The 24,350-nt window shown below is 43.3% G+C and overlaps 1 protein-coding gene across 1 annotated transcript in view; it reads left to right on the top strand.

Annotated features, from left to right (window-relative positions):
- Positions 1–24,350, top strand: part of CDK19 (cyclin-dependent kinase 19) — a gene marked incomplete at its 5' end in the record, with an annotated part of 106,111 nt that overhangs the window by 66,574 nt on the left and 15,187 nt on the right. Inside the window, 2 exons of the mRNA XM_010004359.1 lie at positions 8,401–8,475; positions 9,907–10,039. Of these exons, the coding sequence (XP_010002661.1) occupies positions 8,401–8,475; positions 9,907–10,039 (208 nt within the window). The remainder of the gene's footprint in view (positions 1–8,400; positions 8,476–9,906; positions 10,040–24,350) is intronic.

The following is a 24,350-nucleotide window of genomic DNA, read 5'->3' as shown; positions in this document are numbered from 1 at the left end:
TGTTGCATAGCAACATACAATTTAATTTGTGTCAAATGTTCTGGCTTTCTCCTAATGTGGGGTTTTTTCATTCTTTTCTTTTTCCCTTGAACTGCATTGTCATGGGTGGGGGTGAAACCACTGGCACACTCCTGCAGTGGGGAGATGGTTCTAAGAGAAGCAATGCCTGAGATCCAGAAGTTGTCTGGAGCTTTCATTTTGGTCTTGCAGTAATTTAATGCTCTGACAGCTGTAAGAAACCTGGAAGAAATGCTCATTTCTGAACTTTAATGCAACCCAGAATGATATTTTCCTCTTGTCATTTACTCTTATTTCATATTCCCCTTGTGTTTAGAGTCCATTTTCCAGTGGCATAACTGCAACTGGGTTCTTCCTTGGTTAACCAGGAACAGTTTGGTGAATAGTCTCTTTCTGTTTCAACACCTTGGGTTTATAAATTAATTATCTATTCTAGCAATTGCCTAAGAAAATATTGTTGCAAATTGATTTTGAAGCAGAGCACTCTTAGGAGGAACATGGATGGGTGGAACAATTTGAGGGATTGCCAAAGTAGGGCTGAAGCAAATGAATTTAAAGAACCACAGACTCAACAGAGTGGTGGGGTTGGCAGGGAGCTCTGGAGATCACCCAGTCCAGCCCCTGCCAGAGCAGGATCCCCTAGAGCAGATCCCACAGGAACACAGCCAGGTGGGGCTGGAATGTCTGCAGGGATGGAGACTCCACAGCCTCCCTGGGCAGCCTGGCCCAGGGCTCTGGGACCCTCACACTCAAGAAGGGTTTCCTCATCTCCAGCTTCAACCTCCTGGGCTCCAGTTTGTGCCCATTGCCCCTTGTCCTGTCCCTGGACACCCCTGAGCAGAGTCTGAGTCAGTGTCAGTTGAGGTATAAGCTTGATTACCTCTCAAGAGAACATCCAACCTGTGAAAAATGAAAGAAACCAGAGAATTTTAAACTTTACCTGCCCACTGATTTCATTATTGTAAGGATGATTAAATATAAGAGTAACTGAGGGCCTGGCAGCTGGATAGAATGTGCTGGGTACTTTGTATGTGGTTTGGTTAAAATGATGGGAGGGGGAAAAAGGTCTTTTTTCCCATGGTAAAATACGTTTGTAGTGAGTGTGTTCCAGAGTCTGGACTTCTAGGCTGATGATGTCATCTCAAATCTGTGTTTCCAGTGTTCAAGGTGTAGCTGTGTTCAGCCAAAGGTGTGTAACAGGGTGGTGGAGATGGCTCTGCCCTGCCAGCTGTGCTGCCCCTGCTCCCAGCTGCACACAGTGGCTTTCAGGGTGGGCTTCAGCTGCCTGGCAGGGGTTGTAGAGGAGGTGGAGTCACTTGAAGAGGTGTGCAGAGGGAGGCACCCAGGCACACATTCCCCCAAGAGACATTCTGATCAGGTGATGGGAACAGAGTTTTCATCATGAGAGTTTCTGGCTGCCCACCAGAAAAGCAGAGGAACCTCCATTCTGGGGGAACTGCAGCTGCCTTGGTCATGGCACTCAGCAACCTGCTGCAGCTTTTCAGGGCTGGTTCAGTCTTTGAAGCTGGCAGTGCTTCCCTCTTTGGACCACCAGATTGACCCTCAGAGGTTCTGTCCTGTCCAGCCCAAAGCCTTGTGTGATCTCAGCTGACTCTCCAGAGCTGTGGGCTGGTTTCAGTCACAGGCCTGTGTAGTCACTCCTTTGCTGTCATTGTAGGCTGGATGATCTAAAGTTCCTCTCAGGGACCCTTAGTTGTTTGGGGTTTTTTTAATATGTGCAGCTTTGTGGCTGCACTGAGGGCATGGGTTTAGTATTTCTGCTTTCTTCTGCTTTTGCCTCCAGTGCACAGAGGAGTTCTATAAGGATGTATAACCAAGGCAAAGATTTCCTTGCTAGCTTGCTTCAGGGTGGAAACAGGAGATTTCCCCCTCAACACTGTAACAGGCACAGGCAAGGAATGTGTTTAACCAAAACCCTTATCTAAGGCATTCCAGAGAAATATCTTGGATATCTTCTGGACAGTTTGTTCCTGCTTTAGCTACTTACCATCAGTTCCAGAGCTTGAGGTAAATTCTGCACTTCTGGTTGCTATTAGAATTTCTGGCATCTAGAATTAATTATTATTTTGACCCTGTCAGTTCAGCAATGAAAAGCCCAAGTCCCTCACATAATTTGACACATAATATGATGGAGAGTCTCAGAATTAAGCAAGAGACTTTTCCCCCTCAAGCAGAGGCACACACTTCCATGTCCTTTTCAGTTCTGTGTATGTTTTGTTTTTAACATATGTTTTTGGTGAGGAGCAAGAGAGGAGTGAAAAATAAATGTTACCATGTGTGGGTTATTATAATATTAGCAAATATGTTGATGTGCATTAAATTTAATTTCCTACTTGCTACGGATACATTTGAAAATGTTCTTCTTGTCACTGAGGTCCCTCTGGTGATAATCAAGTACATCTTAAAATGTAAAGAGAACAATCTGGTGACAGCTGTAAAATTTTACATGTTTGCTTTTGTTTGTATTTTCATTTTTCATTGCAAAAGCTTTTGAGCTGATTCTCTTTCTGTAAGTTAGCTAGAAAAGCCTTCTGTGCTGGGTGCTTTGCTTCTTGTGTTGCTCGTTACATCCTGAACGTGTCTGCCTCTGGTTTTTTTCCTCCTTTCTAGATTTAAATGAGTTTTTATTTCAGTTTGAGGCTGTACTGTTTCAAATTTTGCATTCTGTGTGATTTTACTGCCTTTTTAGATCACGTGCTGTAGTAACCAGCTTTATTTTTGGCCTTGCTCAGTTTGATGACATCTGTGGAAACATTATTGATTTGAATTAAATGCTAAATGCATTGGTGAGATTTGTTGATGCTGCTTTGCACAGTCAATCATTTTCACAAAGTGGTAGAAGAAAATAGCATGGAATTACACACCTAGGCAGATGATATAATGAAATGGGGTTTTTTGGTTAAGATAAGGGTGACAGCTGAAAGAAACCAAATTGCAAGTGATGCTGTGTAATGAGAGCAGTGGCTCAACCACCAGTTCACAGCATGTGTGGCTGGTGGAAAGAAGCAGATGTGAGGATCTTTTACTCCTGTCTAGACTTTTGTCTGGTGCTTCAGGATCAGAAAAATGGTGACCAAACAGTCTCCTAAAAGAGGAGAGTGATGATAACAACTTTTCTATATGGTTTTCAATATATAGAAGGAGTGCAAATGGGAGGGATAATGATTTGGAAGTTTGCAGTGCATAATAACATCTGCTTAGATTTATTTTTCAAACCCTTCAATAACTGGATCCATTGTTACCAGAAGTGTCATGACCAACGTGCTGGGATGTTGATCAGAACCAGTGCCTGGGTTTGAACAGCAGGGACTGGAGGCAGGAAAGAGCATTTCCTCGTGGAGCACAAGAGCAGAAGCTGTGTTGGCAAATTCCTGTGAACAATCTGCAGCTCCCTCTTCATCCTGAACTTCTGAAAGCTCAGTGGGCTTTTGAGCAGTGCCCTTGGAGTGCAGCACTGTCATCTCGTTTAGGAGCTTTGTCATGTGGAGAGCAGTGTGCTAAAAGCTGAGGCAAAATCACCACTGCTCTTGGTTGTGGCTTTTCAATTCAAAGCACATTTATGGATCAACACTTGGCTGTTTACACTTGCTTTTTTAAATAATGGAGACTTGAAAAGACCTCCTCACAAGCCAGTTTCTTTAATTGTGGGGAGAGCTTTTATTATCTAAAAGACTTACTGTATTTTTTTTACAACAGAAGCCTCTTAATTTCAGATAATTCTTTCTTCAGTGATGCATTCCAAAAGGGAAACACGTTTGTTTGGATATAAACAATAAAGAATGGTGTATGGAAAGTGGTATGTCCCTGGGGACATTTTCTCACAGGAACATAATTCTGCACCAAATCTCTTAAGAATTGTGTCACCACTGGGCTGGAGGAGATAACAACAATAACCACTAAAACTGAAGTATTGCCATCTATTGTTAGGCTGTTTTTCCTGTTTTGACCCATTCTGTTCTTTCAAAACCATAGATGGTTTATTTTCCTTCAACCTTTATTCTGATCTACTGTCTAAATATTTAAATAGGAAGTATATTGATTAAGATAACATGGATGCTCATATGAGTCCCATTCATGATACTTCTATTATTGATGAAAACATCCTTGTTAGCCCAATGTTTTCATTAGTCTCCCACCAAGATCTGTTAATTGCTTTATTCCCACTCTCTGAAGGAGAAAAGTAAATCTCTGGTTATTCCTTGTGAAGAAGCCATTCCATTGTTGCCATCTACATCCCTCTTGGCAGAATATTTCAGGTGTTTGCTCCAGTTGTTTGTTGCTGTTGAACTTGCTCTTTTTGCAAATATTCTGCAGACAGTCAAGCCTCAACTGAAATCTCAGCAGAGATTTCTCTGCTCACTTTTATAGCTGATCTTAACTCTAAGACTCCAACTCACACTGTTTCTGTTGTTTCCATAGCAACTAGATAGGTGGAGAAGCTGCAGCATCACTTTGCTTCCCAGCTGGTTTTTTGTGTTCTCAGCAAGGGGAGAGTTTGAGGAAAACAGAGAGGGAATTAATTAGTCTGTAACTGGCTCAGGAGTGTAGTCCTTGTTGAGTTACCTCAGCCATTTCTAAGGAGTGAGTTAATTTAAGCAGGGCATATCAAACTTTCTGGAATAAAATTCTATCCTCTTGGGAAGAGATGTGGTTGTGTGTCATGCTAAGTATGGGGCAGGTTTTGGTCTCTTAGCTGCTTGGGCCTTCGTGTTTTCTCCCACCTAACAGCCTGTTCTCTTCACCCCGTGGAGAGCAGGGAGGTTTGTTTCAGGACCTGGACTGGTGCATGTGTAGCCTGAATATACACGAGGTTTGGACCTTTTTTAATTTCCCTGATTCCCTCTTTTTCATCTGATTTTGCAGCTCTCCAGTAATTATCTTATGCTAGATTAATTCTAGACTGTACTATTAAGTGACTGTCTCAGAGCACGGTATTTTGATAGTCTAATCTCTGGATATGTAGGACTTTAAGCAACATGCTCTCCCATTACCTGCTTTTCTGAGGACCTCTGATGCCAAATGAATCCCTCTGAAATAACCCAAAGTCTTTCCTCCATACCTGAGCACCTGAGGTTCTGCCTTGGTGCCTCTGCTTTAGCCAAGGTCCCAGGGAAGCACCAGGAGGTGCTCCAGGAGGGTTGGGTTGCTATCACCATGGCTTGTGTATCATGAAGACTCTGGGGACACAAAGAGTTTTGCTTTACAGTGTTTCAGCCATTATTATATAAAACAACCACAAAACATGACCTGTGTTTTAAGCTCCTCTGAAACTCTTTATTAAATAAAAAATCCTGGGCACAGGAGCTGGATACCATCTCAGAAAGCTGGGTCCTACCAGGTTAGTGTTGTTCCTTCACTGCTTCAGTGTTAGAGACAGTTGAAAATGCTTTCCTAACCAGAACAGCTCTGATTAGCAAGAGGAATGTGGAAAGCCCTTATCATTTTAGCAGCTGATAACCAAGCAGTAATTGGCTTGGGTAGGAAATAAGCAAGTTGAGGTGTGTTTTCCTTCTGACTTAAGGAACAGGTTTAAATGAAGACTTTGTACCTTGCAGGGAGCTGCTGCAGTTCAATCTGTTCCTGAGACACTGGGCTGAGTGAGGGTCCTGCCTGTCATCTCCACATGGCTTCTGGTGCCTCAGGAGAAGCACTTTCTCTTTTGGAAATAAGGCTAAAGTTTTGATTGTTTCATGCTTCGTTCCTTCTCTGTTTTCCCTCTGTCTCCCTGCCTTGGAGAGATTCACAGGAGCTAATTGATATGGAACCTGGTGAGCCTGGTCAGAGCAGGGCTCTGATCCATGATGCATGATCCATGATGATCCTCTGATCCAAGCTTTTGGTACAGATGGAACTTCTCAATGGGACAACACCTCTTCAAAACATTCTGCCTTATAAATACACAGCTGGGCCAGTTCCTTGCTTGCAGAGTTTCTAAACTAATCAATGCTCTGTATGAGCAGGGCCACTAGGTTCCTTAGGGATTTGGGGTGTCTTTCGGAGGCTGAGGGAGCTGAGCCTGCTCAGCCTGGAGAGGAGGAGGCCTGGGGTGGTATCTCACCCACATGTAGACATACCTGGTTAGTAGGCATCAAAAAAACTGAGCCAGACTCTTCAGTGCTGTCCAGTGACAGGAGCAGAGGCAGTGGGCATAAATTAAATGGACAAAGAAACCTTTTTTGACTGGGATGGTGGTCAAACACTGAAAGAGATTTCATAGAGAGGCTGTGGAGTCTCCATCCCTGGAAGTGTTTAAAACCCAACTGGACTCAGACCTGAGTTTTGATAACAAAACTGAACATGTACCTGCTGGAGTGAATCCAGAGGAGGCCATGAAGATGATCCTTGGGCTGGAGCACCTCTGCTCTGGAGCCAGGCTGGGAGAGTTAGGGTGTTCAACCTGGAGAAGAGAAGGCTCCAGGGAGACCTTAGACCTTCCAGTGCCTGAAGGGGCTCCAGGAAAGCTGGGGAGGGGCTTGGGACAAGGGCAGGGAGGGAGAGGACAAGGGGGAATGGATGAAAACTGGAGGAGGGGAGATTGAGGTGAGACATGAGGAGGGAATTGTGGAGTGTGAGGGTGGTGAGAGCCTGGCCCAGGTTTCCCAGGGAAGCTGTGGCTGCCCCATCCCTGGCAGTGTTGAAGGGCAGGTTGGATGGGGCTTGGAGCAGCCTGGGCTGGTGGGAGGTGTCCCTGTCCATGCAGGGGGTGGAATTGGATGATCTTGAAGATCCTTTCCAACCTCTACCATTTTATGGTTCCATGAATTTTGCCGTCTTGGTTGGGACAATTTTAGCCATGCAATTTCTAACAGACATCAAGTTTGATGTGAACTTGCATGCTTCCTTTGCTGCCTGGTTCCTGAATATGCAGAAGGAGAGTGTTCTGCTCTCCAGAATATTCAATTCAGGGTAAAACATACATGTAAAACCTGAACTGAGCAGTTGCTTTCAAGTGTTGATGTCAGTATCATTAAATACCAGCTAAGAACAAGCATCATCTTTATCTTTCCTAGATTCACTGGCAAGTGTTTACTCAAGATCAATAAAACAGCAATTGCATTCTCCAAGGAGGGAGTGCATATTTCTTCTTGAAGGGTTCCAAAACATGTTGGGGAATGAAAAGTCTGGGATGGTCTTGAGAATTACCCTGAAGTTAAAAAAAGGGAGGAATAAAAGAGGCAATGGCATCTGGAGCAGGGTTGGAAAGGGAGGCTGTGGCTGGAGCCAGGGAAGAAGCAATGTCTGGTACTGGGGGTGAGGTAGGAAGGGAGAGCAGAATAGGTGAAGGAGAATGTGTGTGTTTGATTTGTTCTCTCAAAAAAGGATTTGCATATTGAAGCCTAATTAGTAACCCTAGTTTGAGAGTCTAGTTTCAAGTCAATAATGGCAAGTCTTAGGAACTGAGAAGTGAGGTGAGATTCTGGTGTTGGCTCTCTGGCCATTTCTCCCTGGTTCTTGCACACGTCCTGCTTGACCAGGCACCAGGGATTTGAAATATAATTAATGTTTGGGTCAACCATCCAAAAATCCTGCTTTGAAACTTTGTTTTGCATCTCTTAATTCAAAACACTTCATGTTTTCAATCTCGTTTACTTCTTTACAGCTGTTAACACAATAGGGGAGCAGCTTCCAAGGAATGACTATTGATGGCTGAGGGAACCTAGATCCTGATTGCAGAACAATTGCTGGGATGTCATGTCCAGATTTTATAGGGTTCACAACAGCTGCAGATTGCAGAAAATGCCTGTAAAGGTTTTGTTCTACTTGTAAAGCTGCTGTCTGCACTGCTCAAAGCTTCTGTGCACCCTCCTGTTTGAAGTGAATTCTCATTGCATGAAATCAACTCACTTGTGGGGAAGAAATGCTTTTGCCAATGTGATTTTTGTCATTTATACACTGAAACAAGCAGAATTCTAGTTACACATGGTGGTAGCAAAAGCAACTCCCCTCTGTGCCTCTGCATGCCAGGATTTGGCTTAACTTTTCAACAAGTTCCACCAGCAGAAGCAGCTCTTGCCAGATGAGTGATGTGTAACATAAATGTTGGCCCCATGCAGAATTGTCCTGTAAGTGAAAATCTCACCAGTGAAGTTGATGATTCTGGTAAAAAATGGAAATGCAAATTTCATTAAAGATTGCATTGCTGACTGTGAAATGTGAAAGCCATTTATTGTTTTTCCAGTTGTGAAATTGATAACTAGGGAGAAAAATTAAATGTTAGTAAAGCATAAAGGCATGGTAATTTTAGACTTTTAAGGGTATTTATAAAATGTTTTCACTTAAAAGTACACGCAGATGTATTTACTCTTCTTGAAGATAATCATCAGTGGCTGCCAACTAAATATTCTACTTTTTGTTTTCCAGAAACCAGCAAACATTTTGGTAATGGGTGAAGGTCCTGAAAGAGGAAGAGTCAAAATAGGTAAATGTTTTGAGAAAGTTTCATTGCACAGCTAAGTAATGATTAAAAGATTGCATCTTCAGTGTCAGGTAGAGACAGATCTTCATTGTCTGAGTGTGTGAATGCACAACGTCTGGTTCAATTGTAAATCTCATTTGCTGGAGTTTACGAGCTGCAGAGATTCCAAACACAGCAGCAGACATTTCTGAAGCTTGCCAAGGATATCTGGAGAGATAAAGGCATCTGTAAGAAACAGGAAAGTAATAAGCACATAAAATAATGGCTGTGGCCAGGGTTCTTTTGATGTCGATTACGATCAGTTAGCATAGCATTGTTACTTCTAAATTGTATTTGTTCTTAATTATTTTTATATAAATAACATCACTGCACGTGTCTGTAGAGATCCAAAGGTTTCCTCTCCAAAGGACTGTTCAGTGTCACAAAGGGAAGCACATGGAACTGTGATGGTCTTTATCCAGAATCTCATTACCTGTGCAGATCATAAACCTTTGCCACGTGGACAGAACCCTTTTTTAACGAAGCATGTGAGAGTCATCAAGAAAGAAGTAATGAACTGGCACCTCTTTTCTGTTCCTCAACTTCTGTTGTGTTTGAAAATGTTTAGCTCAGCATTTTTTATTTATATGCTTGCAGTAGCCCAGGTAACTGCAAGAAATCTACACTTGGCATTTCTTTGGAAGCAGAGGGATGTAGGTCGAATTGTGTGAAAGATGTTTCAGATTGGATTAAAATGGGTGGGTTTGAATAGACACCCAACTGTTGAACTTCCCCACCCAGTGTTCCTTAATGTTACTGACAAGGTTTTTTCTAGAGAGATTTTTTGAGATACATGAAATGAATGCTTACATTTAAATCACAGCTTTCTGACAGTGTATGCTCATGGGTTTCATTGATTCCCAGTTAAAAACTTTTTCCTGATTCTGGAATTCTTTCCTCCAAATCAAGTAGGAGGCATATTTTGAAAAATACTGCAAAGGAGCCTACAATGTAGTCATTTTTGTTTTGCAAAACAAACATTTTGTTCCTTTGGGGTACACGTGTAGCAGTCACAAGGGCTCAGGTCTTTGTGGACATATATAAAAATATAAGGTAAAATATATCTTAGAGTCCTGCTACTATTGACTTTAGTTAACCAGGTTTCTGCTGAGAGTTCTGTGTAAATCATCAGGCCTCTGTGTTACGTAGTTTCACAATACCCTGATGAAAACAATTAGAAGTCTTAAAATCATCCTTCATAGTCTTATAAATGAAGTAAATGGAATTTAGCCTTAGATACATTTGGGCCACTGTTGTTATGGGTAAATTGTTGCTTTCTTAGAAAATTTGATTTGTAAGTTTTAATGTTTTTGAGCTTTTGTTTTAATTGCTTTCTGGCAAGGCTGTTAAATTCTGATCTATTCATATTAAAAATTTAAACACTCTTTTCTTTTCCCTGTCTTCCCCCCCAGCTGATTATGGTTTTTGCAAGATTGTTGACCTCCCCTTTGAAGCCACTGGCAGACTTGGATCCAGTTGTGGTGACGTTCTGGTACAGAGCCCCAGAGCTGTTACTTGGAGCCAGACATTACACCAAGGCCATTGGTAAGTTCTGTATAAGAAAGAGCTTTGTCTTCAAGTTGTAAAAAGGAGGGCAGCCCTGTGGTGGGGATGAGCATCAGCCAACCTGCTCATTTCTTTTCCTGGAGTAGCAGCAGATGGAGTGTGATCCAATCCCTAAGGATAATCTGGATTGAAACGTTCTGAGAACTCTGCTTTTGTTTCTCAGGAGGAGTCAAAGTTAATGTTAGACATTTGAAATGTACTGTTTAGTTGAAAACTGGAGATGATGTTTGCGTTGGTAACCCGGGTTCCTGATGTGGGCTCAGAAATCTTCTAATGTGCTGTCAAGGTGCTGTTCTGCTGGGTGCTGCATCTCCAGGTGCTCCCATTCACTCCTGGTGATTCCTGAGGCTTCATGTCCAGGGAATGCTGGTGGCCAGGCTCTTGTCTCCCCCCTTAGGAAGTCCCATAAGAACAGTCACCTTGGTGCTTGGCTGTTCAGAGCATAAACCCTCTGGGATGTACCAGAGGTGCTGTCTGCATGGTTAGGAAGGGGTGCTCCTCTGTTCAGGGGGTTCAATCCTTCCTGTCTGCACAGGATCTTCTTTCCCATTTGAAATTCTCCAGAGTTGAGCAAAATGCTGCTTCATTTGTTGATCTTGCCTCGAACGTGCAGGAACTAAGAAGGGCACAGAGACCAATCTCTGCATTAGCAAGTAGAGTGACACAGCTGAAGTGTGTCCGAGTGGCTTTCAGGGAGGACAGGGGGGAATGGATGAAAACTGGAGGAGGGGAGATTGAGGTGAGACATGAGGAGGGAATTGTGGAGTGTGAGGGTGGTGAGAGCCTGGCCCAGGTTGACCAGGGAAGATGGCTGCCCCATCCCTGGCAGTGTTGAAGGGCAGGTTGGATGGGGCTTGGAGCAGCCTGGGCTGGTGGGAGGTGTCCCTGCCCATGCAGGGGGCTGGAACTGGATGATCTTGAAGGTCCCTTCCAACCCAAACCATTGCATGATTCTATGATCCATAAAGCAAAATGGTGCTGGGTGCCTGGCATCCACATTATCTGTGACTTTGAAAAAGGGAATTAAGTTTGGGCTTTCTCTGGCCTTGTTCAATGGGATACTGCTCATTAGTGGCTTTTGGTTTCATTTCATCCCAAAGGAGTTTTTCATGGAATCATTTAGGTTGGAAACACCCTTGAAGATCATAAATTCCAACTATTAACCTAACTCTACCAAGTCCACTGCTAAACCATGTCTCCCATTATAAAGTCTTCCCTTATGACATCACCCATTATGTCATCTCCCTTTATCCTGTCACCCATGATGTCTTCCATGATGGTGTCACCCATTATGACATCATCTGCTATGATGTCTCCCTTCGTGATGTTGCCCATTAGGAAGTCTCCCTTTATGACATCACCCATTATGACATCTCCCATTCTGGTGTCACCCATTATAATGTATCCCATCATGGCATCACTGATCATGACGTCCCCCATTATGACGTCACCCATTATGATGTCACCCATTATGACATCTATTATGACACCACCCATTATGACATCACCCATTGAGACATCTCCCTTTATGATGTTGCTGATTATGACATCACCCATGATGACACCTCAGATTATGATGTCTCCCTTCATGATGTCACCCATTATGACATCTTCCATTGTGATGTCACCCATTATGAAGTCATCCAGTATGACATCTCCATTTATGATGTCACCCATTAAGAAATATTCCATTATGACATCACCCATTATGACATCTGCCATTATTATGTCACCCACCCTTTGTGTCTTCTCCCCTGGGTGCTGGGATGGAGCCTGTGGCTCAGAGCAGTTACTGGCAGGATTGAAAGAACATGCCAACAGGAATACCTGGAATGCTTGTAACTTAGAGGCTTCAGCTGCCCTGAGGACGTTGATTCTGTGAGGGGACCAGCCCACTGAGTGACCTGCCTGCAGGCACTGGGAAGTTACCTCAGCTGGCAGGGACCTGTTCTTGACAGGCAGCACATTGTTTGCAGATCTAGGTGAGTGATACGTCCCCTTATCTGAGGACATCTCTTTGAAGAATGAATTAGTATAATGCCATTGCTTTTGGGGTTTTTTGTTTTAATTATGTCATAAATAACTAGGTTCTTGCCCAGAGGGATGTGTAGTCTGTGCTGAAACAGAGACAAGGAGTCCCTGTGAAGCTCCAGAGGATGCTGCTGCTTCAGAGAGCTCAGGCTTTGCCAGTAGTTATTATTTCTTAGGCTTGTATTTCTCATATCAGACCCACACCAGGGAGTCCCCAAGGGGGTGTGAATGGGTTGTGGGTGCTGAGGGCACCCAAACTGTTTGGGCAGCGGGGTGAAAAAGGCAGCAATGAGAAGAAGGCAAGTTGGCAAGGTGAGGTTTGGAGCCTGGCTGAAGGACTAGAGGAGCATGTGGCTGAGGAGAAGAGTTAAAAGTACCCAGAGGTGACCCAAGAGCAGCTTTACAGCAAAGGGAAGCAGTGGGTGACAGTGGCAGTGGGGATGGTCATGCAGTTCCTGAGTCCAGACTTGTGTTTGGCTTCTAGCCTCGTGTGCATTTCAAAAAAGACAATCTTCATGAGCTAAGCACCCTAGAGAGCTCAGCTTGAGTCCTCCTGTTGTTGGCAAAAAGCTCCTGAAAAGCTCCTAAAGCTTTCCCTTAAGTCACTACAAGAAATAGAATTTTAACATCTCTTAATATTACATAATGCTCAGAAAACTGAATGTATTGCTTTTCATCAGAGCTTATAAATTACGTAAGATTCTTTTCAGTTGGAAAGAATAATTTAGAAGGAAGGTGATTAGATACAGCAGTTTATGACACAGGAAGTGACAGGCTCTTCTGGAGCAGCTGCTGCTTTTCTGTCCCTGTTTTCCAGTCCTTTTTTATATAACGTGGTTTTGTATCATTAGTAAATATCAATAAAACCAGGCTCAAAGTGATGTCATGACAGGCTTGGTCTTTTCCAATTTTTTTTATTGTGAGAAGTATTTTTGTTGGAATTTACTAGGAATGCATTGTCATCAGTTCCCTGCTGCAACACACTGAACAGTGTCCAACAGCTGCTGTGTAATTCAGATGTTTGCTTAGGTTGTTACTGGCTTGATTTTATTGTGACTATATTTCCTGTATTCTGTATGTCATGCTCCCTTCCTTATCTTAGCTTCACATGCAGTGTTAATTATTAGTAGTGTACTGATAATATCCTGGACAATGTCTACTGTAGTGACCAAGTTGGTTTTGTTATTCTAATAAAGCCTCTAGGTGTGCTTGCTTGCATGGAAATAATTCTCATGCACGATCCAAGAATGAAATTAGAATTTGACTTTTGCCTCACTCTGTCTTTTTTCTGGGACCTGTTCTTAGTTACAGTTTGTGGATTTAACCTTGGAGAAAAAATGAGCTTCTGCTCAGGAAGAGCAACGTGTTAAAATAAACTATATAAGCATATTTCATTATTTAAGAGGTATTTTTAAATTTATTTTTTCCCTTTTATTGGCCATGTTGCTTCATAGTAGTGAAATATTCTGCTTGTGGTTTATTTGCTTGCAAGAACAAGCAGTTACTCATCACCTATGTGACATCTTAAGGAGATTCAGGAGTCAGGAAAACACTGTTGCTGAAAAAGAGAACTGGCTTTTGCTTTCTGCATGTTAAAAGGATAGTAAAAGCCCATATTAGGGTTTCATGGGGAATAATAGTTGCTTTCCTCAACTGTGAGGGTTTATTTTCTAAGCCTTACTTTTTCATAGAGTTTCCTATATAATCTGCTACCATAGTTACAAGCAACTAGTTTAGCAGGTTAATGTAAATTGGGAAAATGCAGAAACCAAAGGTCACTTTCTGGTCTGTTACCACAATATAAATCTGTACTAAATTTATTGTAGCCTGTGGAGGTTGGGCTGCATTTCCAGCAAGGTAATTAAAAAGCAGAGTCTCTTCCCACCTGTTCATCAGATCTCAGTATTCTTGCAAGGGAAATACTCCCATAAAAGTAACTTGAACGAGCTTCAGGTGAAACCAAATAACTGCCAAAATGTAAAATGGCTCAGATCATGGAAACATTAATACAATTACTGAAGTTTTAGGAAGTCTGCAGTACAACAGAAAATGCCTTTATACTCCAAATACTGAGGAAACAAGGTAGAAATAAGGGGCAAGGTACAGAGCTCCTTTCATGGTGGGCAAAGGCTTCTCTACTGGAGTTTTAAGGAAAGTAAAGGAAATGACTGTGCAAAATGAAGGAAGAGTTAAGCTGGTTTCCAGCTGGAAAGGAGGCATCAGTCAGATTCTTTTTCACTCTGGGAACATCAACATAGAAAAGAATGTGTTAGTAAGTGAAGTAAGTAGTAAGTACTCTTTCACTGCAGGTTTTAGGGAAGCATGTGGCAGTCTGGGGTTCATTCTGGGGCATCTTGTAGCATAATATCAAGGAGATAGCTTAATTAAGACTTGTTTTTTGTCAAGCTGCAGCAGTGCTATCAAACAAGAACATGTTGCCTTTTTACCACTTGCCTTAGGAGAAAATGGGATGTTTGATAAATGGCATCAGATGGCTTATAGTGTGTTAGATGGCTTGGTTTTTGTTGGCTAAAGAATCCTTCAGAGTCATCCTTCAACCACTTCATAACCAAGGCTAAAACAGTGTCCTGCACCAAAACAAGGGTGAGATTTTCTATTACAAAAAAAAGTAAATCTGAGAACTTGAGAAATCTCTGTGGCTTTCCTCACTTGTCTAGACCTTAAGTCATCAAGCATGTCAGAAATGGCCACGTGGCAACTGCATTGACCTCCTCCAACAAGATTCAGGCACAGAGGAAGTGTGACAAAGCTTGGGCAGTGCCCTGCCACCTCCTTCTGTTTGCAGCCTAACAGGTGGTTATAGAAGCTGGAAACATGTGAAAGGGATAAGCAGATGTCAAAATGCATTTGAAGGGAAATGTTACAGGAAGATATTAGGTATATCAAAGGGAATTAATTTATACCAGAAGCTGAGATCTGTCAGTTTCAACAACTCCATTTAAGTTTACACAGGGGAAGAAAGAGAGGGAAGTATCTGTGGTGTATTATGTAGGATTTAGGATGGAGGTATGTGTGTATGTGTTCCATATTGTCCCACACATCCTGAGTGCCTCAGATGTCCTTCCTGTGCACCACAGGTTGTTGGCATCCTGGCCAGCTTGTGGTGCCTCTGGAAGTCTTGGTCCACTGGTCTTCTGGTCCCTTGTTCTGGGAGTGTTGGGGGGAAGAGGGAGAAATAAGACCCATCTGGAAAAATCTGGTAACCCAGATATTACAAGTGGGGCCAACCAGAAGACTGACAAGTCCTTAGGAAAAAATTCACAGGGGGGTTTCCCACCTGTGGTCTGTGGAGCCCTGGGAGCACAGGCCCTGATTTTAAATATCCATGAGACTAGTTAAGCAAAGCAAATCTATAGTCAGGCAGCTTCTCTTTGCTGCACCGAGCTCCACGTCCCTGTTTGCTAGAGATTTTTGAGGTGAAGGAGTTTTGGAAAAACTAGAAAAGTAAAGAAGTTTGGAAAATATTCATTTATACACTCTGGAAAGAAGGAATTGGCCTTCACCAGGGAGGGAGCCTTGTTTGTGCCCTGGGCAATGTTACATGACAGGGGAAGTAATTGGATTCAGATAATATTTTGTGGTAAACTTCTTTTGGCATGTGGTAAACCTTCTTCATTTTGATTATCACAGTTGTTCTCATACTTTTTTCTGAGAGGCAAAATACTTTAATACCAAAGATTAATTGTTGCTCTCTTATCTAGTTACTGCAGGTGCTGCATGATTTACTGCTGGTTTTTTCTCTTGCTTGACAGGGATCTCTGAAATACTACACAGGCTTTTAAAAATTATTTTCTTAAGAAAAAAAAAAGAAACGTTTGCTTTGCTCCATCATCTTATCTCTGCAATCACCAAAGAAGTGTAAATTATAAAGGATTATGAGGTCATTTAAATAGAACATTTTAAAGCTCAACCTGAGCAGGCACTGTGTGCTGGAGCCCAGAACCCAACCCTGTCCTGGGCTGTGTGACCAGCAGTGTGGGCAGCAGGGCCAGGGAGGGGATTGTCCCCTCTGCTCTGCCCTGCTGAGACCCCACTTGGAGAACTGTGTCCAGTTCTGGAGCCCCCAGCACAGGAAGGACATGGAACTGTTGGAGAGAGGCCAGAGGAGGCCACAGAGATGATCCTTGGGCTGGAGCAGCTCTGCTCTGGAGCCAGGCTGGGAGAGTTGGGGTGTTCAGCCTGGAGAAGAGAAGGCTCCAGGGAGACCTTAGAGCAGCTTCCAGTGCCTGAAGGGGCTCCAGGAAAGCTGGGGAGGGGCTTGGGACAAGGGCAGGGAGGGAGAGGACAAGGGGGAATGGATGAAAAGTGGAGGAGGGGAGACTGAGGTGAGACATGAGGAGGGAATTGTGGAGTGTGAGGGTGGTGAGAGCCTGGCCCAGGTTGCCCAGGGAAGCTGTGGCTGCCCCATCCCTGGCAGTGTTGAAAGGCAGGTTGGATGGGCTTGGAGCAGCCTGGGCTGGTGGGAGGTGTCCCTGCTCATGCAGGGGTTGGGACTGGATGATCTTGAAGGTCCCTTCCAACCCAAACCAGCCTGTGATTCTATGATACAGTTTTGCCCTCTTTCTGCTCACACTCAGTTCCATTCTCAATGTCTCAGTTGGGATATATTGCAATTCCTTGTCCTATACTGAAAATACTTTGTTCCTTGTATGTATGAACAGGTTTGAGGCAGAGCTGCACTTGCATCTTAGAATTGATGGATTTGGTTTTATTTTTCAAGGCTTCCTTTACAAAGTAATGGACTAAAGGCTGATGTTACTTTCTGAAGTAAAACATGAGGTTGCCATGTAAAGATCCAAAAGGTGATCTGTTATAAAACCTAGTTCCATAAACACTTCAGCTGACTAGGGCAGTAATGAAGGCTTTTAGTGTACTCTATTTACTACTGTATCTAAAATTTTGACTCACAAAAGTTGGTTTTGGTTGAAAACCAAGTACCTGCTGTCATAACAAGGTGCATACTTCTGCTGCAGAGGAATTTTTTTAGCTAATCCGTCAGTCTGATCTTCAGGCACAATGATTTCAGCAGTATCAACTGAAGCTTTCAACACCCCAGCACTGATTCAGCAGAATGGCCTGTTCTCAGGATGGGTGGGATTGCTTCACAAGTGGACTTCTTGGCAGTGACTGTGACTGGCAGCAGAATGACACAGCAGCTTGTTTCGTTGCCTATTGGATGGATTTGCTTAGAATGAAGCAGGAGTTACTCTCAGTGCCTTATTAGAAATAGCTGTAAGGCTGAGCTCCTGAGTACCAGGAGTGTTGAGGCACTGCAGAGCACTGTTGAGAAGGACAAATAAGCCCCTCTGTGCTGAGAGGCAGGGTTTCTTCACGTGCATTTTCTGTTGACTGAAATAAGGGAGGCATCAAAAGCTTGAGTAACTCCCAGAAAAGACTGTCATGGCTTGGGAATTGGAACAGGCTGGGAAAGTGCTCTTCACACATGTTCCTTGTTATAACTTAATCTTCCCGAGCCTGTTGCTCACCTGATTTTAGCTCTGAAGATGTTGACATGTTGGACCTGGTAAAAAGTTGTAATAGTCAATGACATGAGCCAAGTGAGAGCAAACTACAGATCACAAACTTGCTGTCCCTCTTCATTTAGCAGGGAGTTAACCTCCAAAGAGCTCCATTTTGTCCACAAAAGCTGTTTTGTTAAAATATTCTGCATTTAATTAGGAAAAAAAAGTGTATTTCCCTTTCAGAGAATATGCAGCTCTCACTTCTCATTTGCTACAGTTCAGAAGAGCACAGAAAGTGACAACAATTCTCTAAAGTTCTGTGCTGTTTATTCAATATAGATTGTACCATATTGGACACTTTCCTGCAGTGATGGAATAAGATGGGGGGAAAATGGAGGAGGAGGGGGAAAATCATAAAGTGCCATCACTAGTAACCAGGAGTTCCCAGCTTTCCAGCCCTTTGATCAGATGATACTTGCAGTCATTTTTTTTTCATCTGATAAAGTGAAAATGCAGAGCTGGGGATGTTGCCTGAAGACCTTAGTTAAATACTGTTTTACCAAACAGCAGCAGTTCTTGCCTGTCCTTGGTGCTTTCATCATTACAGGAGGAAATGGTAACACCTTCTGTGTTAGACTTTCCTCATCATCAGTATAAAAGAGACTTGTGACCTTGGCCAGGAGAAGCTTTCATGCCTCCTTTACTTGTTGCAGTTGCTTAATGGTAGGGGGAGGCAGCCCTGAGGCTACAAAGCTGCCTTTTGTGTCCCCTGTTGCATTCCCTGTGTTTTTGATGAGTCGTCAGGGAAAGAACATTTTTCTTTTACTTTTGTTTCAGTCAAGAGCTTTGGCAGCCCCCAGAGCATCTCCCAGGCCCTGGGAGGTACCAGCACTGCTGGTGCCAGAGCAAAAGCAGCAGGATGTGCTTTACTGCCTCCTGGAGCTGCTGGGGCTGTGCTCACAGCCCTCTGCTGGCCCTGGCACATGTGAGGGCTGAGGATTAGGGACAAAACCAGGCTGTAACACACTTTCCCTGCCAGGAATCAGAGCTTGTGCCAGTGACCTAATTCCCTGCCCCAAGGGACATCACCTGAGGCTGGAGCTCACCCCAGTTTCTGAAAGAAGAGCTGAAAGAAGAGGAGAAAGGAGTGGAACCATCACTCAGTGCTGCATTGGTGGGTGCAACCATCACTCTGTTCTGTCTCTGAAGGACCTTAGCCTGCCCTGCTGCCAGCTCCTGGGGCTCATCTGCAGGTTGTGCACTGGTGGTCTCAGAGACAGGGACAGGACAAGGGGCAATGGACACAAACTGGAGCCCAGGAGGTTGAAGCTGGAGATGAGGAAACCCTTCTTGAGTGTGAGGGTCCCAGAGCCCTGGGCCAGGCTGCCCAGGGAGGCTGTGGAGTCTCCATCCCTGCAGACATTCCAGCCCCACCTGGCTGTGTTCCTGTGGGATCTGCTCTAGGGGATCCTGCTCTGGCAGGGGTTGGACTGGGTGATCTCCAGAGCTCCCTGCCAACCCCACCACTCTGTGGTTCTGTGAAGAATGGCTGATGAAAGTATGTTCTGTAGAATTGGGGGTGGGGTATTTGGGAAGACAGGCACTGCAGGTCCTTACAGAAGTGCTATCATGTTGGTTGATGTTCGATTCTTGAGCTATGAATGTTGGTAGAAATGTGATTATCATGCTCTACAGCACAATTGTTGGTAAGATTGCATTTTCCCTGCCTTGAGCATTCCTGTCTTCTTCAGTACACAGGCTGCACAAGGAAAATACAAGGTTGAATATAGAACTATAAACCTAGAATTTCCAAGTTTTTAAATGTGAAGTTCTGTAAATTAAAGACTTAGGTTCTTTAACGAAGTTTCTTTGATTGCAATCATATTTTTGCTTCAATGAAAGGACTACTTAGAGCCTGTGGTTCTATTTCTGCTCCCCTTGTTGCATCTGTTGTACCTGTGTTGCTGAGTTTATCACAGTAATTGAAATGTGGTGTTGCAAGCCAGATAACGTGTCTAATGCACAGCAGAAATGTGACATCTTGTGATCGGGATCTTCATGTAATGCTGATAAACTGAGGAAGATAAATATAAGTGGGAAAATAAATAGATTGACAATTTAAAAAAGCTCTCTTGAGAGAGAATGGACAAATCCTGGCCCACTAAAGGCCTGTAGAAAATCAGAGTTGATTTCAGTTAACTCAGAATTTCAGTCCAGATGCTTAAAAATGTTGAAGGTGTAGTGGTTGAAATGAGTTAAGTTCTTAGCACAAACATGAAAAGAGGGCAGCTTAGTTTGAAAGGCTCGGATGGAAATGTACAGGTAAAACAAGTGTGAGGGTCATAGATTTCATGACTGATTTGAATTGATATGGTTTTACCTTCAGAAGGTTTGGGTTATCTTGGCTCTACATCATGGCAAAGGAGACTAGGTGCTCTTGAAATAAAGCATTGCCCTTAGATAGGGGTCAGGCTGCTGTGAGCACCCCTCAGGTTTCTGAGAGGTGTTTTTCTGTCTGCAGGACGTTCATCTTTGTGGCTTTGCAGGATATAGAAGCTTCTGTTCTTCAGTCAGGTTCTGTTGAGGTGCTGTTTTGTTAAGGATGGGTAAACATTGCTTGGCTTCCCAGTGAGTGGTAGCAAATTTCTGACCCTTATTTTACTGGCTGGAATATTTTTGCTTCCCCTAGAAAAGCCTGTCACGTGTGAATGTTTGACCCCATTGACAGCTCTTCATAGCAAGTGTCAAACTGAAAGGCTGGTAACCATTTGTGCCTCCACCTTCTGCTTTGCTGACTGAAGTTTAAACAAAGTGTTTAAAATGTGAAATCTTAGTGTACAAAAGGGAAGGTCTTTCCCTTGTGTCTGTGTATGATAGCAACAGGTATGTTCTAGTCAAGTGCTGGCACCAAAGAAATGAGAAAATTGCCATTAAAAGTGGATTATTATAAATCTAATTTCTAGGTATTTAAATCCAGTGTAAAAATTAATGCACACTTTTTCTATGGTATCTGGTTGAGTCTGGGTAACTGTGTGTAAACATTCCAGATGAGTTTAGGACCTGCTGCTGTGCTCAGCATGAGAGGCAAGATGTTCTTCTTATCAAGATGTTCTTATACCTTCTCAGTAGACCAGTTGAGAATTATTTTTTAAAAATTAGATGTGTTTGCTTGCACAGCCACCTTTTGGGTTTCAAGTATGCTGGTGTATTCATTGTCCTTGCCTTGATTTGCACCAGGGAAGGTTTAGGTTGGATATTAGGAAGAATTTCTTCACCTAAAGGGCTGGCCAGGGCAGTGGTGGAGTCACCATCCCTAGAGGTGTTCAGACAACGTGTAGATGTGGTGCTGAGGGACATGCTTTAGTGGTGGCCTTGGCAGGGCTGGGTTAACAGTGGCACGTGATGATCTTCTCCAACCTAGATGACTGTATGATCTGGAAGATGTGGTGGATCTTATATGAATGTTGTGGCTCTTCCTAGGTGACCTGGGTTGCCTTGTTTGGGCTCAGGCCATGCCATGGTTGCCCTGGCTGCTGCATTAGCCCGTGGTGGATCTAGAGAAGCTGTACCCACTGTCCACCCACTGTCTGCTTCCTTTACCAGCATCCAGACGTGTCCCAGAGTCTAGACTCTTTGTTCAAACCAAACCAAACCAGCAGATTGGTTAAAGCTGCTAAACCAAACTGTCTTCAGTAGAGCCCTGTGGTGAATATGCATGGCAAAGACGTTTCATTTTGAGAAGCAAGGCTTATTGTATTAAATTGTCATAATATTCTTAAAGACTGTTTCCAAAATATTGGAACAAATACAGAAACGAGATTATTGTGCCATAGAAAGGAAAGAATAGATGAGCATTTGGCTGCTTAATCAGCCCTATCATTAAAACAGCTATGTCAGCATCCTTTTGTACTTTCTCCTTGGCTACAGCACCGAAGTGGAGCAGGACACACAGGATTTTCTCAGCTTTAGTAGCTGACCTATAAAGCTATTAGAGTCACAGGTTTTAAAACTGGGCCATGGACAGCCTTACAAATAATCTCTACACACAGGCACGTACATGGAAGGTCTGTCTGTCAGCCACCAGTGACCATCTTTAAAAGGCTGCTTTTTCCTTTTATAACATTATTATGTAGTCCTTGAGAGATGTAGTTTCAGTGGAAGGATGTTTCCCTTGTGAATGGGTTTGGGTGGGACCTGGGCAAGCTGTTTGGTGGGAGCCTAGGGAAAGGAGTTTGTTACAGAGCCCTTCCCTCCCACCCCTCTTCCCAGAGCCAGGCAGCAAAACTCTGCATTCAGGCTCAATGTAAACTTGAGGAAAATGTCTGGAAGTCTTGGAGGGCAACGTTAAAAAAACCCAACCCAACAACAACAAGGAGACAGTAAGAACCTTTTACCACAGATGGGTCCTGAAACCTGATGGTAGTAGAGGCAAGTGCAGGAAACAGAACCATCCTTACAGGTATGGTTGTGTTACTGTGGGCTGTTTATTAGGATCCTCACATTTTGTATCCAGTGCAACCTTATAGGACCTACCTGGCCCAGTTCTCAGTGGTTTAAGTGGATACTGGCTATAGTTTGCCTCTTAATTTTGGTGGTTGCTTTTAAATAAATGTTCTTTATAATGGCATTGTTGTACAGGATTATAAGATGTTCCTCTCGTGCTAGAGGCAGGTGGGCACTAGATGAATAATACACTATGGTTGAAAAATACTGGTGCTGTGTCCCTGCAAATGCCCATTTCTGAGGGGCAGTATTTCTTCTTTGGAATAGATTTGGAATTACTGACACATTTTTCCACAGCTGGAGCTAACATTTGTGTTTGATTGACACTATTGACAACACACTGCTTGTATTGATGAGGCTTTGAAACTTGCCAGAATTTAATGGCTTTTTTCCTGCTAGAAAAGTGCCACATGTGGTCAATGATTACTGTAAATTGTGAATGTTGTTTTAAAAAGTGTGTGTGTGGGGATGACTGGCCAAATGTGGCAGAAAATCCTTAGCTGTGAGAATGGTTTCAGTATGTGCCAAGGATGTGTTTGAGCTCAGGTTACAGAAAAGATTCCTGACAGGAAGACCCCAACCTGCTTCAGCTGTGTGGGTGTAAGGCCCCATTTCCAGCTGCTTAACCTTCACTTACCGAAATTAAAGCTTCAGGTTTTCTGTCCTGAGTATTTTGGGTTCCTTCATGTTAGTTCTTTGAAGTTGAAGACTGTCTGCCAAGAGACCTGGAGGGTTGAATCCCAGCACCACGAGCTACTGGAGACGATGTGGGCTGATCAGAGCTGTTCTCATGCTTGACTTCCCAGTAATACCATCCCACAGAGAATACACACCAGCTTGGGAGTTACCAGTGTTTATTCAGATGTAACTTTCAGTTGGTACAGTGTGTGTCTTTCTGAATTCTCAGGGTTTATTTAGCCTGTGCTCTCTGTGTTAATCCCCGCGTGCGTTGCCACAGCAGCTCAGCTCCCACACAGCTCAGCGGGTGGAGGAGGAACAGTCTTGGAAGTTTTGCTGTGTCACATCAGGGAGATTTTCCCAGTTCAGCTTTGCTGTCAAGAGGGATACCAGGCTTTCTTTTTCTTTAAAAGGAAAAGGTCAGTCTGGACAGAGCAGTGATGAGCAGAGGAATGAGCAGTGTCCCAGCCTCGCTGTGTGTGCTGCAGGAAGCCACGAAAACCAACTCGTTTGGCCTCTGGATAAACCATCTCCAAAGGATTTGCTGTTTAGTATGGAAGTGGGTGAACAGATACTGTTAAATGAAGGTGCTGTTTTTCACATAATAAGTGATTTCCACTCTGGAGGAGATAATTTATGCCTACTACCCAGGCAGGAATTGTGATTAATATGCTGCATTAGCTGCTTGAGCAGATAAAATCTCAGGGCCTAAAGATCTTGTTTCATGCAGATGAGGCTAATAAGAAAATCAGAGGGAGATAACACCCTGAGAAAGTGACGTAATGTATAGAGCAAGTTATACCCTGTCAAAACTGTGAAGCCTGAATTAATTGTTATCAGACTTTCCTGTAAAGAAAGTAGGGGAAAAGGCTTTCAAATTGGGACACCCCAAGCTCCACCCCTGCAGCATGATGGAAATGGACCTGGCCTGTTTTGGCAAAGAGAGTGTGATGGCTCTTGTTTTCATCCTCTACCTAAAGGGAACAGTGATGATTTTTCTTTCTCCAGGAGACCATGTGTCTCACAGGCAGCATGAGCCAAACACTGACAGCAGGTGGGCTTTGGGATCTCAGGTTAGTCACAGCAGGAGATTTCTCTTGGTCTTCTCTTTAGTCTGAACCTAATAAACCCAACTCCACTTAGGCAATTCTTCTCTCTTAGACCTATACTTTAAAGGTAAATTGCTTTCTATATTTCTGCTCAATTTGATAATATATAAAAGGTTTCCTGGGGTCACTGAGTTTAACTTCAACTGCTAAGCAAGTCTTCATGTTCTTGTATTCATCACTCTGTGTCATTATTCATCTGATCTCAACATCTCTTTCCAGGGCTGTAGCCCAGACAGGTATTTGTCAATGTAGCAAATCCATTTCTGACCTGCTAGCAACCTTCTGCTCACTGACAAACTCACACTTTCATTTTAAGGTGCATAATAAAGCAGTCAGGTCATACAGAGCAGGGGTGGTGACATAAGATGGGTGGTGACACCAGTACCTGCAATGAATACAGGTCATAGAGAAATTTCTCCTCCTGTAATTGAAACTAATGTCTTTGTGCACAATAAATTGAATTTTGAAAAGCATATTAGGGAGAAA

The sequence above is a fragment of the Chaetura pelagica genome, unplaced genomic scaffold (assembly GCF_000747805.2).
Source record: "Chaetura pelagica isolate M959 unplaced genomic scaffold, ChaPel_1.0 scaffold118, whole genome shotgun sequence".
Lineage (NCBI taxonomy): Eukaryota > Metazoa > Chordata > Aves > Apodiformes > Apodidae > Chaetura > Chaetura pelagica.
Note: the sequence above shows the minus strand (reverse complement) of the source record. Positions and strands in the feature narration are given on the sequence as shown.